The sequence below is a fragment of the Arachis hypogaea genome, chromosome 7, assembly GCF_003086295.3.
Source record: "Arachis hypogaea cultivar Tifrunner chromosome 7, arahy.Tifrunner.gnm2.J5K5, whole genome shotgun sequence".
NCBI lineage: Eukaryota > Viridiplantae > Streptophyta > Magnoliopsida > Fabales > Fabaceae > Arachis > Arachis hypogaea.
Window position 1 is genome coordinate 11,205,983 of NC_092042.1, and position 17,913 is coordinate 11,223,895.

At 25.7% G+C, this 17,913-nt stretch overlaps 1 protein-coding gene across 1 annotated transcript; it reads right to left on the reverse strand.

The window, feature by feature from the left end:
- Window positions 1-17,017: 17,017 nt before the first annotated feature.
- On the reverse strand, window positions 17,018-17,422 carry LOC140174281 (uncharacterized). Its single transcript, XM_072198688.1, has one exon. It carries the CDS (start codon window positions 17,420-17,422, stop codon window positions 17,018-17,020), a length of 405 nt encoding a protein of 134 aa, XP_072054789.1.
- Window positions 17,423-17,913: the final 491 nt, after the last annotated feature.

The window sequence follows — 17,913 nt, forward strand, 5'->3', positions numbered from 1 at the left end:
AAATTCTTTAGAGTTTAGAGTATATGATTAGCTTAATTTCTAGGTCAAATCTCACATTCCATTGTCTCACCTTTAATCAATTTTGTTATTGTGTCCATAAATTTAAAAATGTTTTTATATAATAATATATTTATTTATTAATATTTGTACACATTTTTTTATATTATTAATTCATGAAAATTAAATTTTATATTGTTAGAATATAATTAGAATCAATTAGGATTAATTAGTATTATTTAGTATATCTGAATATTTATTATAGGAGATTACGTCTTTATTATTACGATTCTCTTAGTACCTATAAATATTCTTTTATATTGTATCATTCTACACAACTTGAATATACTAAATAATACACAAATTCTTTTTTCAGTTTAGTCTCTTGTTTCTAATATGGTATCACCTTTGCGATGAAATCACTGTAGTTTTTGCATTTTTTCTATGCCATTCTTCTTTTTCTTTTGTCACTCTTTTGATGCTTTTTCACCTCACCGACTAGCCTATTTCCCTGTCTTGTGTTTTTTCGAGTCGAATGATCAAACACCATGTTCATCTGCTGCTTACCTATTCTCATTAAGAAATCATATAGTTTTCGCTCTCTTTCGGCAGTCTGTCTACGTTCTCTCGTGGCAGTTCCATGTGCGTTTTCTCCTGACAGTTCCGTTTGTGTTATTTTGTGGCAGTTTCGTATGCGTTTTTTCGTGGCAGTTCCGTCTGCGCTTCCTTCCGGCAGTTTCATAGTAGTTTTTTTCCTCTTTATTTCATTGTTTTAATTAAGTTTCAAACTCAAGTTGTCACTTGAGTTTGAGGGGGAAGTTAGAATATAATTAGGATCAATTAAGATAAATTAGTATTATTTAGTATATTTGAATATTTATTATAGGAGATTACATCTTTATTATTAGGATCCTCTTAGTACCTATTAATATTATTTTATATTCTATCATTCCAAACAACTTAAATACACAACTTAAATAAATAATTTAAATACACTCAATAATATATCATCTTTTTTACAGTTTAATATCTTGTTTCTAGCATATATATTTTAAAATTTAGAAACTGCCAAGCTTTATTCTCTTTTGGAAGCCTATCTCTTTTTATTTATTTATTTATTCTCTTTGATTTCAAACCATATATCTTATGGAGAAAAAGAAGTGAAATTCATGTGCTCCACATCTTATTTATTGTGTGTTACTTTTTTTTCATGTCCTCCCACTGTCCTGTGCTTACCATGCATTAGAGGGTTTTTTTAATTAAATATTTTATTTATTGAAATGTATAATGCATAAAAGATTAATGATTTATATTTACATTATACATTTTGGGTATACAGGATAAAAAATAATTAAATATAAAATTTGGATATTTTTGTACTCGAGATGTATTACAAGTTAAAAAAATATATCTTGGGTGTTTCGAATATGTTATATTTCATAGATATAATTCAGTTAAGTGTACTTGAAATATGTTATAATGAATTATAATTTAAATTGTATAATTTCTTCATATTTATTTAAAAGGTCGTGAATTTGAATTTTCCTATCTTCGGTAAAAAAATTTAAAATTTAAACATTATAAATTGTTATAATTTAAAAACTGGATAAAATAAATATTTTAAATTATTTGAATAAAATTGAATAAAATAAAAAAATAATTTTTTTTTACTTTATTTTGGATGCACAACACCCTAGATATGTATATCTAGGTAATATATTTTGGTGCACAATATTCAAACTCTATATTTAATTATTTTTATCATGTGTATTCGAGATGTGTAATAATAGTATAAAACTATAAATACACTATCAATAATATACATATTGATAAATAAAATATTTATTTTATTTATAAATAAAAAAATCCTGCGTTAGAGATCTTTTTATTACAAGAATATATTTTACCAAAACAAAGTAAATGTAGGAAGAAGTTACTAGTTTTAGTTTAGGTTTTGTGTCTTTTATACCCTAAAAAATGTATAAAAGATATATTCTCAAAAGATAGTACAAATATAATAAATGGTTGTCCATTAACAAAATATAAGTGTTTGTTGTTATTTTGCAAATTATTTTTGGAGAAATGCTATTCATCCTTTAAAATATATTTTTTAAATAATTTTTAAGTTAAATTATTAAATTATAATAATTTTTTAGTTAATAATTTTTCGATTTTTTAAAAAAAGTATCTATTAAGATTTAGTTTAACTTTTATATCTCTTAATTCTCTTTATTTTAAATTTTTTATAATATTAAACTTCTAGTAGTTATTTATTTTGGAACGTTAAAAATATTTTTTTTAGAAAAAAAATAGAAAACCAATTAAACACATACTATTATCTTCTTATATGCACTTGACTTTATAGAATTATTTATTTATTTATTTATTTATTTTGTTAAGTATTATTAGGTACATATCTATCTAAAATAATAAATAATAAATAAAGTATTTTTAAAATACATAAAAATATATATATAATATAATTTTTTGGTAAAATTAAGCAAATACATCTAAAATAATAAATAACAAACTAAATATTTTGTAAACACATTTAAAATTATCAAAAATCATAAAAAAATGGATACTATCAAGCATACAGATAACATTTACTATGTTTATTTAGATATAATAATTTTAAAATTATTCTTATAAAAATGAAATTTTCTCTCTCAAATACAAACAAAAACATAAATCTAAAAAGATAAAATCTTTTATGACAAGAGGTCGGAAAGTATTATTTATATCTTTTTAGTGGTGTCTTTTGAAAAAAGTGATTTGATTTATGATATAATTTTTAATTATACTCAAGACACATTTAAAATAATAAATAATAAATAAAATATTTTAAAATACATCCGAAAATACATATAATATAGATTTCTTTAGTAAAATAAAGTAAACACATCTAAAATAACAAATAACAAACCAAATATTTTGTAAATACATCTAAAATTATCAAAATCATAAAAAGATGGATGTGAAAGATAGCAATTACTATGTTTATTTAGATATAATAATTTCAAAGCCATTTTTATAAGAATGAACCCTCCTCCCTCAAATACAAACAAAAACATAAGAATGAAACTTTTTCCTTCAAATACAAACAAAAACATATATTAGAAAGATAAAATCTTTACTAGAGGAGGTGGGGAAGACGAAGAGCGTGTAATACATCCAAATTCTGGTAGAAAATTGGAGCGCGGCGAAGATGGGAGAAACACGGAACGGGAAAAGAGCACGGCTCGAGGGAGGAGCGCGGGGAGGTGAGGAGTGCAGGGCGGGGAAGGAGCGCGGCAACGGGGAGGAGTGTGTGTTAGGGGTGTTCATGAATCGGATCTGATCCGTATATCTGCGGTGTTTATCCGAATCTTATATGAAAATTGCGGATATACATCCGATCCGCAAGGCCATCGGATCTGATTGCAAATTTTATGTAGGTATCCGCATATCCGCATATCCGCAAAAAATAAATAAATAAGTAAATATTCTTTTTATGTTTTATTTTAACTAATAATTATCATATATGTTGTATTATTTTAATTTTATTATTTAAAAGAATATGTTTAATATTATTTTAAGAGTAAACATATTTAAAAATGTAAAAACTATGAATTTTGTTGATATTTTTTAATAAAAATAAGCTTTTAAAAATATTTTTGTGTTTTGTGAATATATGCAATCAGATCGGATCAAGATTTTGGCAATATCCGATCTTATCCGCGTTCATTCTACTGTGAGGTGCTGCATATCTAAATTTTACGACCGGGTGAAAAAGTTTAATGGAGTGAAACCTTTGAGATATATTTAAAGGTTGGATGTGTTAGGATTTAGAATGTTTAAAACTAAATTGTTGAATTTTAATTTTACTTAAATTATTTTTTGAATTTATATTTTAAATTAAATATATTAAATATATTTAAATGTGTTTGTTTTAATTTTTTAATTATTATAATAAAAAATTGTTTAAAGGATAAATTGAAAAAATATATACCTAGTCGTATTGTTATTTTTGTATTGGCCATCGATCATTATGTCATTATATTAGTTGGCAAATTTTTAGTATAAAGAATTCATTTTTAAATGGTTAATATTAATTAATTTTTTTAGAATTGTTAAACCTTTTTTTAATTTTAGTATTTGGAATACAAGATTTAAAATTAAAGATTTAAAATTTAAAATAAAAATTAATTTTACAAAAATTAACTAATATTAACTGAAAAGAAAGTTCAAACTTTAATTGGACTCGATTTTTATACTGTGGTAAAGTAATAACAAATTATATTATATTACAAGTAAGAGAAAAAAAATTAAAAACAATCATTTTGATTTATATTGATCAATATTTTAAGTTAACCGCTTAATAATTTTAATTTGATAATCTAGTCAGTATTATATTTTAAATAAAAAAATATTTTATGGAGGTAAATAATGATAATTAATTTAACATAATTACATAATAGAATAATTAAATTTTTATAAATATAAATATACATATTTTTATATAACAATTTATTAGTATTTAACTTTTAATATTCTGTAATGTAATCGGAGTAACTTAGTGGGTTTTAGTTAAAAAAAAGTTGAAGAAAATGTATTAAATTGTTACAATTTGTACAAATTGAATTTATTTATTTGTTTATTAAAATGTATTAAACTTGTTGAATCCTACTAAAGAAAAGAAAAAATGAAAATCTCTTTTAAGAAAAAATGGGTTTGGACTTTTATTTTTTAAAAAAAATAATTTTGATGTAAAAACCATGTACAATATATGTTTGGAAACATTTCAAGTGTATCGAGAATACTGATGTTCCAGTTATTTTAATCGTTAATTTAAATTATAAAAATATATATAATATATATTAATTAAAATTAACGGTTAAAATAACTGGTGTACCAATATTCTTCGATGCACTTGAAATGTTCCTATATGTTTTTGTAAATTTAGGAAGATACTGTCTGATGTGATTTGAAAGTAGTAGGGCTATTGGTTTCAGGTGTGAGTGTGAGAGAGAGGACATCATATGTCTGTGATTTATAGGACACAAAAAATAGTTGCACCCAGCCTTTGTAACCCATCCAGTGGAGCATAATCACAGACACACACATTTCACACTTACTCTTGTTCCCCCCTTCTCTGCCTCTTAAGTCTTATGTTATTTCGTACAACTAAATAAATTCCAATTTTTTAACACATTTTTTATATCAACCATGCTTATTTTAGTGTACCATATCATTTTGCCTAGTTAAATTAGTTTTTAAAAACTTTTATTAATTAAATTAATCGTTTAAAAATTATAAATTAATTATATTTGTCTTTCAGTTACTTAATTAATAATTTTTGTCTACAATAAATGATATGAAATATTAATTGATAATATACATAATATTTAACATGTCTAATTAAGCTGAAAATCTATCAATTTACTCGCTAAGTTATATTGGAAATATAATTTATGTAATTGACGTAAAAAATTCAATTAATATATTTTTATAGATATATTTAATAAATGTTCAATTAGACATATCAAGTATTATATATGTTATCAATTAATTTTTTACAATATTAATTGTTGATGAAAATTGTTAATAGAATATCTAAAAAAATATGATTAATTTTTAATATTTGATGGATAAATTTAATTAAAAAGTATTTTAAAAATAAATTTAAAAATATCTTATCTTTTACAAACTAATTTAACTATTAATCTTATATATTTTTATTTTCTCATCCTAGTTATATTTTTTAAAAAGAGTTTTAAATATACTAAAAATATTAATATTTTAATAATTTTTACTATAAATTTTAATTGTAAAATATAGTAATATTGAAATACTCCGTAATATTATTCATAGTTTGGACAACGTTATATAGCCGTACCTTATCTTCCATCCATTCATGTGTCACACACATATAATAAGGACAGTGCCAATTTCCACTCAGTCCCCCTTTTTTTTTAAATAGTGTTTGTTATAGTATTTAAAAAGTGTTGTCTAATTATTAAAATAGATAAAATAATTAATTTTAGATTTAAAAATATAAAAATTAAAAAGTTTTAAATATTTTAAAATTATTATAAAAAATAATTTAAACAAAAATTAATCACCAAATAAAAGATAGTATAAAATTGCCCTTTTTAAATGTGTGTTTCACTTTGAGTTTCAAGGGATAAATTCAGAATGGAGTGTGACAGTGTCATAGTACGTACCTATCACTTCCACGTGAGGTCATTAATCATTTTTTAATAAGGAGAATTACCGCAAATTAATTTTAGGATTCCGTTAAAAAATAATAGACTATTTAAATTAATCAAAAGCTTAAATTGATTTTAGAATTTATTAAAAATTAAATTTTTAATTTTTAAATCTAACGTTCTATATATCATGATATCATTCATCTTAAAAATTTCAAATAATAAAAAAATAATATTAATAATTATATATCTAATATTCTATAAATTTCTATTATACACATTATATAAATATTCCATTAATTTTTCGTACTTTTCCTTCATTTTAATATCAAAGTTAGGATTATGTAATACGTTCTTATTATAATAGAATTGTATAATACACCGTTATAATATTAAAATTTACCTCAGTCAGAAAATGCGGCTAATGATTACTGAAATTTAAATTACTTACAAAAATTATTACTAATAATTTATTAATTTTTGAAAATTTTTTTTACAGAAATTGATAGGAACGAATTTTTGAAAAAAGAATTTTTTAAAATCATCACCCATTATTTTTATTTAATTTTTTGTTTTTTTTAATTGATACTCACGATTTTCAGTTATACTAATTATATTTATATTTATGTATTATACAAAAATATGTTAACATTAACATAAATTACACTATTTTTTAATATAAAAAAAATTAACCGATAATTACTGTAGATAGAATTAATTTAAAAAATATAAAAATTTAATAATACCTTTAATCATTCTGATCTTTCTTTTGTTTTTTGTTTCCTTTCTCTCATATCTGCTATTATTAGACTGGAAAACTCAAATCTCTTTAATTACTCTCCTTTACTTCTCTTATATAAGGTAACGTTTATTTTATAGTATTGGGACAAAGACCGAGAGACTAAGATACAATATTATTTTTGTTGGCTCAGAGATTGGTATTAAAATTTCTGTTTCTGTCTCTAAAATTTTAATATTTCAGTGTCTCTAAAATATAAGGACACAGGAGACTAATATTTTTAGAAGCAGAAACTGAAACTTTAATAACATTTTATACCTAAAATATTTTCATTTTAATTAATTAATTCTAATTTTATCCTTTGTGCAAATTAAATTAGAATTTTATTCTTGTTTCAATTTTTGTCTCTCAGATGACACCAAACAGAATACTAAAACTTATTTCAGTTTCTATCTCTTAGTCTCTGTCTCTCAATCTCAATCTTTCAGTATCTGTCTCTCCACCAAACACTACCTTATATACTGCTGTCCAAAATTCTTTTCGTGATTAATAACGGGGCAGTTCTGTTGCTTGTCACCATTATTTATTTTGAAATATAATTATTTATGTATTTTTTATTATTAGCTTAATTTAAAAAAATAATTTTATAATATAATATCACAATTTGTATGATTTAAAAATATAGAGTTCAATTTTTATTAATCTTAAAAAATATTTCAGTATAAAACTAATAAAAGATAAAAAAATAATGCAAAAAATTTAGGTAAATTTTAAAAAATGTATATATTCAAAAAAAATATATTAGATATATAATCTTTCATACTTTTATCTATCAATTTAAATTTTTGAAAAATATTATTTCATAACAATTGGTAATTTTTTTTATTGCTTCGCCGAAACTCGCCTTTTTAAAATTGGATAGACGAAAATTTTCATCTAATTTAGTCGATAAGAATTTTGAAGAAAGAGATAAAGATGGTTTTGTGATTCATTTGTGATTCATTTATGATTCATTTATGATTATAAATTGACACGCCTAATACGATAGTCAACATATTAAGTTTGCTTGAATTTTGTCTTTCCATACATAATAATTCATTGTAATTTTTAGTTTTCAGCTTCTCTATTCATATTTTAGGATGATTTATTTTAATAAAATGAATGAAGTTAAAAATTAGCAGATATTTTAAAATAAAATTGGTTACAGATCATGTCTTATATCTATATAAATCAAATTAGGATAGTTTAATTTTAGTCATTTACACATAAATCAATTTAGATAAATTTAAATTAGTATGCAATAAAATAATATATAAATTGAATTGACCCAATTTAATTTATTAAAAGAAAAGAAAGATAAAAATAGAACCATACTAAATGAAACAATGCTATAAACATAGCCAAAGATAAATAAAATTGTATTGATTCGATTTACTAAAAACACTTCTTCATATATAGTCTTAGATCAATAATAATATAATATTTACAAGATAAAAATATTAAAATAGTAATAATTAACTAGTTAGAGTTTTATGCCAACAAATTACAATTTAAATAGCATAATTTTTTATAGTTATCTAAAAATTACATATTCAAATTTCATTTCTAATTTTAGAAAAAAAAAGCTGAAATTTTACTAGAAAAATTAAGTACATGCATTTTATATACAATAAGTTGAACAAAGTCACATGTATGATGGTGAGAGAAATTAGTTCATCCTTTTTAAATTAACTATTTTTTCAATTTATGAAGTTTATTAAAAACACATGAAACTATGAAAAGGATATTAGGGTTTCGTTTTATTTGAATTAAAAATTTTATGATTTTTCATGTTGGATATAAATAAAAAAAGAATTAAAAATGTCACTTAATTGTTCTGTCAGTCAGATAATTATTTTTGTCAATCACATAGATGTTTTTTGGTAGCGCAGATGTTATTAATTTATATTTGTACGCTTTTGTTAAATTTTAAAATTTTTGAAAATTTTTTTTATCTTTAATATCTTTTAAATATTATTTTATCAGTGTTAGAATATTTCAAAAAAAGAAAAGAGAAAACTTAGCGTCATTTAAATACTATTTTATCATTATTAGAGTATTTGAGAGAGAAAGAGAGGATAAATATATTGTTGGCTAATCAAAAACAAAAACTACTTTATTGCAATAAATATACATCAATTATATATGGCCTACAGAAATAGTGGCTGTAATTCATTTGTCTTCCATCCAACCAACTCATCATCAAATATACATATGGTGTAATACATGAAATTGACTATCCATATTCATGCCTAATTAATTCCATTACCAATTTCATTTGACATGACAAGTTTGAAGAAACAAACAATAATTTTTTTTTTTCTTTTTGATAAACATAATAATGCTCGGAAAATATTAAAAAAGAAAATCCATGAGAATTATGCATGAAACTTTAAATTTACATAAGATATATAACATATAGTAACTACTAAATTGTAGGTTTAATTGAGCCATGCACATGTCTCTCACTGACCTCATGTATAAGGTTGTCTTTTGATCTTCTTCCCTTTTTTCTTTTTCTCTTTTTTTTTTTCCAGCTGTTTCATAAGGTAAGAAATTATATGCCATTACAAATTAAAGAATTTGTTTTGGTGGTCCTGTCTGTGCCTAACCACTTCTTGTGTATCTTTTTTCATTGAATGTTTCAAGCCATTCATGGACCACAACTACCCATCTAACCTTTGCCTTTATTTATTTATTTATTTTTTTAAACAAAATCGAACAAAATATATGAGAGACCAATAAAACAAAGTGAAAAAAAAAATTGATACCATATGTCATATGTGTAATTCACAATTGTTGGAGCATATTGACATATTGCCTCCTATGCATCTAGCTATGTCAAGAAAGATATTAAAAAATAGAGGGTTCCTTATTATCTAGCTTTTCACCTTGTACTAATTAATATGCTTTCACTGTTAATCAATACCATAATGATGAAAAAAAATGAAATTTTTTGACGGGAACAAAAAAACTAACAGGCTAGGGTTAATTTTTTTATATTGGATGCCAATGTGTAAATTACATATTAATTGATATTTGTTGTGTTTTACAGATACGAAAATTCTTTTGCTAATCAGAAAATCGGAGGACACATTTTGTAATTTTTTTTAAAATTTAGAATTTTAAAATCGAAATCTTGGATTTTATTCCCTTTAACTTTTAAATTTTCTGACAAAAATAAATTTTATGATGCAATTTCAATTTTCGTTAATTTTTTTTAAGAATAAAATCAGGCAATGCTATTTCGGAATGTTATAATTTTTTAATTTGTGAAAAAATTAAATCGACGGCGATTTTATAAAGTTTGGTGGAGAGATAGAGATGAAATGACTGAGATTAAGAGACAGAGATAGAAATAAATCTCAATATTCTATTTGGTGTAAAATAGGAGACAGAAATTGAAATAAAAATGAAACTCTAATTTAATTTACACAAAAGGGTAAAATTGAAATTAATTAGTTAAAACGAGAGTTTTTAGGTATAAAATATTATTAAAATTTTAGTCTGCATTTCTAAAAATTTTAGTCCCCTGCATTCCTATTTTTTGGAGATACTAAAATATTGAAATTTTAGGAACAGAAACAAAAAATTTAGTACCAATCTCTAAACCAACAAATATAATACTAAATCTCAGTCTCAGTGTCAGTCCCTCAAAAGTTTTCAAAAAAGAATTCAAACAATACGAATTATACATTATTAGCTTAAATTCACTTTTCTTTCCTCTCTTCCCAGCTATATATATTATACACCATCCTGTATAATATTTAAACAATTCACCATCTAGACACCCATATAAAAATTAGTTTTCGCTTTTGTCAAAGACATTCTTATTTTTTATTAGGAACGACATGTTGTGCTGCTTCCTTAAACCTATGTCTATGAATATGAAAAAAAGTTAAAAAAAAAAAAAGATGGCGGGGTGTGACAGACATGCAAGGGTAAGAAGAGCCCACTGAAGCATTATTATGATGAGTAGGGAATTTGAAAAGAAAGAAAAATACAAAGCTTGTTTGTTTGGAGAGGAGCACATGGAGTTTGAATAATAATGAATATGATGATGAGATAATATAGGAGGAGGAATAGGAGGGTCTCCCACTTCCTACCCCACGTCCTTCACTCTGTAAGTCTATACCCTACCTCTAATTACTTTCCTATCCTATGACTTTCCTTCTACCACCTGCCCCACCAATGCAATTACCCTTCTTTTTCAGTTTCTTTGCCCACTATTCATAATTAACTTGTGCCATTTTTGCATTCATCAACGCTATGGCTTAATGTTAGTCAAGCCAACTCACGAGACGGTTTAAATTTGACTCATTAATAATTTAATAAATTAAATTCGTAAGTTAGTAAGTTGAATTTAAATTTAAAATTGACCTCACAAATTAAATAAATTGAACTTAAATTTAAATAAATTCAATTCATTAATTTATGAGTTGGTTTGATTTTATATATATATATATATAAGTAAAATTATTAATATTTATATTTTATATGTATTTAATTTATATATTTAATATTATATATATACATATGAAATAATAATATATAATTATATATATATTAATGATTTTAATTATTTAAAATTTTATATTTATTTTTTATATATAATTTTAATGTAAGACATAAATAAAAAATTTATAATTTATTGATAGATAGACAATATATAAAATTGATCTTTTTAAATATGTTTATTTAAATATATAAGTTATTATTTATTGATATAGAATTATAAATTATTTTCCTATTATTTGAGTCAGCTCGTGAAAATTCGGTGAGCCAAACTTGAGTTTAAGAAATAGGCTCGATTGAGCTATGAGTCAAGCTCAATTTTTGTGAGTCGAACTTGAATTTGGTCTAACTCGACTTAACTCGACTCACTTCCAACCCTAATCAACACTAACAAGTTCAACTGGAGCCAAGCTCATCTCACGAAAAACAAACTTGGTTCACAATTTGATTTATTAACAATTGAATCTATTTCTTAAATTCAAATTTGATTCACTAAAAATTCACGAGTCGGCTCGAATTTACGAGCTAACTCAAATAATAACAGGAACATCTTCTATAATTTTATATTATAATTTATATATTATTTATCTATCCATTATAAATTTTTTATTTATGTCCTACATATATTAAAATTAAATTATATATAAAAATGACTATAAAATTTTAAATAATTAAAAATATTAATATATAAATATGTCTCTCTTGTTTTTTTCTATTTTGAATAATTTAACTAGATTTGTCACGTTCTACTTCATCGTCTATTCAAACAACAATAAAATAAATAAAATATTATAACTTAAATATAACAAAAAAAAATGCATCAATATATTTAACAAATCAATATATATGTAAAATTATATATTATTAGTTTATATGCATATATACATATATATAATATTAAAAATATAAATTAAATACACACATATATATATATAATTGAGCCAACTTACAAACTAATGAGTTGAACTTATCTAAACTCAAGCCAACTTACGAACTAATGAGTTGAGCTTATCTAAACTCAATGTAAGTTTGGCTCATTTAATTTGTGAGCTCAATTCCAAACTCAAATTCAGCTCACCATATCACGAGTTTAACTTATCAAGCAATTAACAAGTTAAACTCGAACTAGTTTATAAGTTGACTTAACTCACTTTCAACCCTATGTATATTTAAAATTTAAGTTTGATTTACTTTGATCAGTATAAATAAGTTCTAAATATGAACTTAGTTGCATATTCATTTGTTGTTATAACAGAAAAAATAATTATTTTTAACATTGATTATGTGTATATTTATTTAAAAGAATGAATATAATTAAATAATTATATAAATAAATTTTTTTATGAAGAGTAAAATTGAGTGAAAATTAAAATTTTTTATTAAATTTATAAAAACATATATATATATATATATATATATATATATATATATATCATACATTTTTTACTGAATTTTTTTACTAAAAAAATAATCAAAAGATGTTCTAATGTTAATTATTTTGATATAATTTTAATAGTCTAATCCAAAGATATTCGGTTAAGAGTGAATATTATGATAATTGTATGAATGATGATTAAATCATGTTAAGTATATCTCAAAATAAGTTATTAGTATAAAATATATATTAAAATAAAATAAATAATATATATATATATATATATATTTATATCTAAATATATAATAATTGTAACTAATTTTATTTTACATAACATTTTTATTGTGATCTCTCAAGTCTCAACACATTATCAAAAGAGAGAGGGTTATTGTGCAAAAACTAGCTAGCGTCCCAATAATATGCACTGGTTAGTGTCTCATATATGAAACGCAAAACAGCTTTAAAATTTAGAGAAAATATGTAGATTTCTCTTTTTTGTTAAAAAAAATCAACACATATATTTCTATATGCTATGTACACTTGTAATATTATTTGAGTGTGAACCTAATATATTCATTCTCAAGCAATATGCATCGTTCTTTCTTCTTATCATTTCTCCCGTTTTATTCACTAGAAAATGCTAATAATTATTTTTTTTTATGGAATTTTACCTTCAAATAAATGACATGACAATATTATCAATTTTTACATGAATAAAACGAATCCCACCGGCCACTTTATATCGTTGAACTACCTTCATTCATTATTTTTGACAAATATTCTAATAACTAAAATATATATATAGCACACTGCTGTTTTCATTTTTCTTTCCCTAGCTAGTTCAGCAACATGGGTTGGGAACTTTTATGTATGACTATGTTGGCACATTGGATCCTCATTCGGCCCATACTATTTATTAATTAATATAAGTTTGGAAAATCGGCTCTACTTGCTATACTTTCGGCTTTAATAGAACAACCTAGAAATATACGTATTTTTATTTAATTAACATTATTAGGTGCTCATCATCAATCTCATCATTGCTGAAAGTTTCTAAAAGATCCAATTTCTTTTTCAGTTCCCGGCATAATTCGAGAATCTATGGCTATTAGCTAGCACTAGCAGCTTCACCTATATTTATTAATTAATAGTTTGCTCGATTTGGTGGCCTTAATTAGATTCTTAATCTCTCTAATTTGAGGAGTTCGGGAATCTTTTAATTTCATGATGGATGATGGGGTCACAACTCAACTAATAATAATCATAACAAAAGAATATGCTCCTGTTTTCTATCAGATTATGACACCTTTCATTCCCTTTGATAATTATTCCTTTGCTTAATCCTTTCAATATAAACATTGCTTTTCTTAATGACACCAACAAGAACAAAAACAAAAATCTTAGTTTTACTTTTATATGTTGTGTTCTATTTAATTTATAGATTTGTTTTTCAAAGATTATAATGCTATTGACATAGTAAGGAATGCGTTTGTATTGTACAATAATTTGAATTTGAAAATGTGAGAATTACTTTAATAAATAACTAGTAAGTAAGTAAATGTTCTAAAAATTTAGAGACATGCTTTAATTTCAATAATAATAAGAACCTAATAACGTTAAATTCTATCTAAACCTTCTTAATTTTCTATTTTCTTCTTTTTTTTTTATTATGAAAATAGGTTCTTTAGAAAGGTCATAGCACTAGACATCTATTTGATAAGAATATTGAGCCAGATTCATTATCATTGTCATTTATTATTTTTATTTTTATTTTTTCTGTTTTTAAAATTTTATAAATGAAATATAGGGTAATGTTTATGGAACTAAACAATTTTTAGCGTAAAAAATAAAAAGAAAAAAATGGTTAGTATTGATTTAAATTAAATATAAGGCAAAATCAAGAAAAAGTGTTTAGTCACTTAATTTTTTTTTTTTACAAAAAAATTGGTTTTCACTGTTTTTGAAGGGATAGTCATCATAACTAAATATAATTTAAGATAAAAATTCACATGTATTTATCTTTATATGAAGTTGCTAGTTGACAATTATTAGATAATTTAATATATTTAATTAAATTATTATTTAACTGTTTTTAATTATTAACTTCTTATGAAAACAACTATAAATAAATGTTCACCATAATTTAAATTAATACAAATTCTCAATGCATAATTTTTGGATTTTAAATATGAAGTAGTATAATCACTTTTTAATTAGTTAATATTAGTCTATTTTTTAATTATAAGATAATTTTTTTATTTTTTTTAAATTAGGATTTAAAATTTTAAGTAAAAAATAATTTCAAAAAATTAGTTAATACTAACTAAAAATAGTTAATTTTCTAATTGAGGCTTGAATTGTTGAATGTGAAAATTCTTTGTTTACTATTTTTTGTTGTCAATCTACCATAAACTTATATACAATGTTCTACTTAAAAGTATATTTATTGTGGCTTGAAAGCTGCTTTCCGCGTTCGTCCGCTATGCCATTAAGTTCTGCAAGTTTCTACAGATGGTGTCAATGCACATGAGGTTATTCGTACGTGTTGAGTAAGAGATTGGAAACTTGCGGATTTTAATGATGGCGCGATCCGAGCTCTAAAGCAGCGGGGGTGATACCTGCAAAGATATTTCGATGTTCAAGTCATAATGGATCTAAGAGATGTGTGTGAGGAATGAGTGAGTACCTGAGGGGGTTCTGGCTCCCCTTTATATAACTTATGGTAGTTATCTTATCTTATCTTATCTTTGTTTAGCTAAGATAAGGGATGAATTTAAGTTTGAATGTTGGGTCAGGATATTGGAAGTTATTGATCTGTCTTTGGGCCGTGAGGATGGCCCAAACTTAGGATTGACATATTCGGCGACCATTCCAAAGAAAGACCCAGAGATTGGGTCCAGAACAGTTGCCCCCGGAGAATGAGAACATGTTTGCTTGGTCTCAGTGCTGAGTTGTTGGGGAGTCCAATTCTCTGTAATTTGGGAGACTATGAGGGACATGGAAAGGACGTGATGTCATCATGCGCCAATTGGCAGGATGTTGGTGAGTTCCGCTTTCTGCGAGTTAAAAAGTCATTAGCTTATACCTTAATGTCGCTTTTGTTGATGAGTTTGGTTTTCTATTATCGGGATGCCGTGAGGGACCTGAAAAGGGCGTGACATCATCCAGCGCCGATTGGCGGGATTTTGGTAAGTTCGGCTTTCTGTGAGCTGGAAGAGCGTTAGCTCATGCTTATTTTGTGTGGCCTTTTTGGGTCGTTATTGTGAACTTATTTTAGGCCGCTTGATAGGCCGGTTTTAATACTTTGCTTATTTAGCTTATTTGGATATCCATTTTGTTGGCCTCGGAGGTGATCGGTTTATGGGGTAGCCGTTTAACATATTTGGATATCCACTTTATTGGCTTCGCGAGTGATCGATCCTCGGGTCACCGTTTTTTGTTATTTGAATATTTATTTCGTTGGCCTTGGGGGTGATCGATCCCCGGGTAGCCGTTTAACTTATATGAATATTTGTTTTGTTATTTGGATATCCGTTTGTTGGCCTCGGAGTGATCAATCCCTGGATAGTCGTTTACTTATTTAGATATCCGTTCTGTTGGCCTCGGGGGTAATCGATCCCCGAGTAGCCGTTTACTTATTAGATATCTGTTTTGTTGTCCTCGGGGTGATTGATTCCTGGGTCGCCATTTTTTGTTATTTGGATATAGCCTCTTGGTGATCAATTTTTGAGTAGCCGTTACTTATTTGGATATCCGTTTTTTTATTTGGATATCCATTTTGTTGGCCTCGAGAATGATCAGTCTCCAAAGTGGCCTTTTTATTTGTACCATTTGTTGTGTTGGTATGAATGTAAAAGAGAAAAGGATGTTTTCTAAATTGATAATTTGCTTTATTGGAGCTTGAACGAATTGGGGCCTAGTTAAAACCTCCCATTATTTTTGGGTAGGAAAGAGTGCCCTTAAAACAAAGTAGAAAAAATATAAAATAAAAAAGAAAAGAAAGTTTACCAACTTGGTTGGGTCCTTTTCAATTGGGGGTTAGCTTTCCCTCTCAAAGAGGGTGGCCGATATCATTACTTTAAAGCTTCTTTAGTTGGTAGATTCTTTCATGCTGACAGTGTTCCAATGGTACTATTTATTGGCTGCTATGACTTGCCTTAACTATTCATCGTTTATGTACTCCCTTGCCATGATCTGAATTTCATGCATCGTCCAGATCGGTTTGTTTGTGAGGTGCTTTCTGAAGTCCTTGTTCATTAGTCTATTGGTTAGGCAGAGATTGGCCACGGATTCTATGAGCCCATCGACTGTCAAGCACTCGTCGTTGAACCTATCAAGGTATTTTCTTGTGGGTTCGTCTTGTCTTTGTGTGACTCCGAGCAGGCTGATCGGGAGTTTTGCTTTCGCAATCCATGTGGTGAATTGCGTCACGAATTTCTTGGAGACGTCGTCAAAGCAAGATATCGAGCTGTTTGAGAGGGCGTTGAACCACTTGATGGTCGGTCTAGCCAATGTTACCGGGAAGGGTCTACACCAGACTACATCAGCTGCTCCCTCTAGGTTCATCTTGGCTTTGAAGGTTGTTAAGTGTTCCTAAGAGTCCATGGTGTCGTCGTATTTCATGTTAGTTGGTTTGTTGAAACCCTTTGACAGGTTGACTTTTAGAACTTTTTCGATGAATAGGGTGGCTCCCATTATCACAGGTTCATTCCTTTTTCATTTGGAATCTCTTTGGCACTCAGATTCTCACGATCTACTGTTGTTCCGGTGCCTACCGTGATGTCAGTTTGGCGATCTCTCATTTCTTTGCTCTTTTCGCGATATAATCCGAGAGCTTGCTTCACTCGTGCACTCCGGTTGGTAGTGTTCCTTAGAGGTGATCAGATCCTCCAAGGTCTGCATCTGATATTGGAGCTCTTGGATGATCCAATTCGCTTGCTCTCCCAGATCGTTGAGCGTTCTACTTTTGTTAGAGCAGTAGTCTCCTTCTCACGGCGGTTGTTTTTTTTTTTATTGGGATTTGGTTTGGTGTGGGTGACGCTGGCTATCCTCTCGTG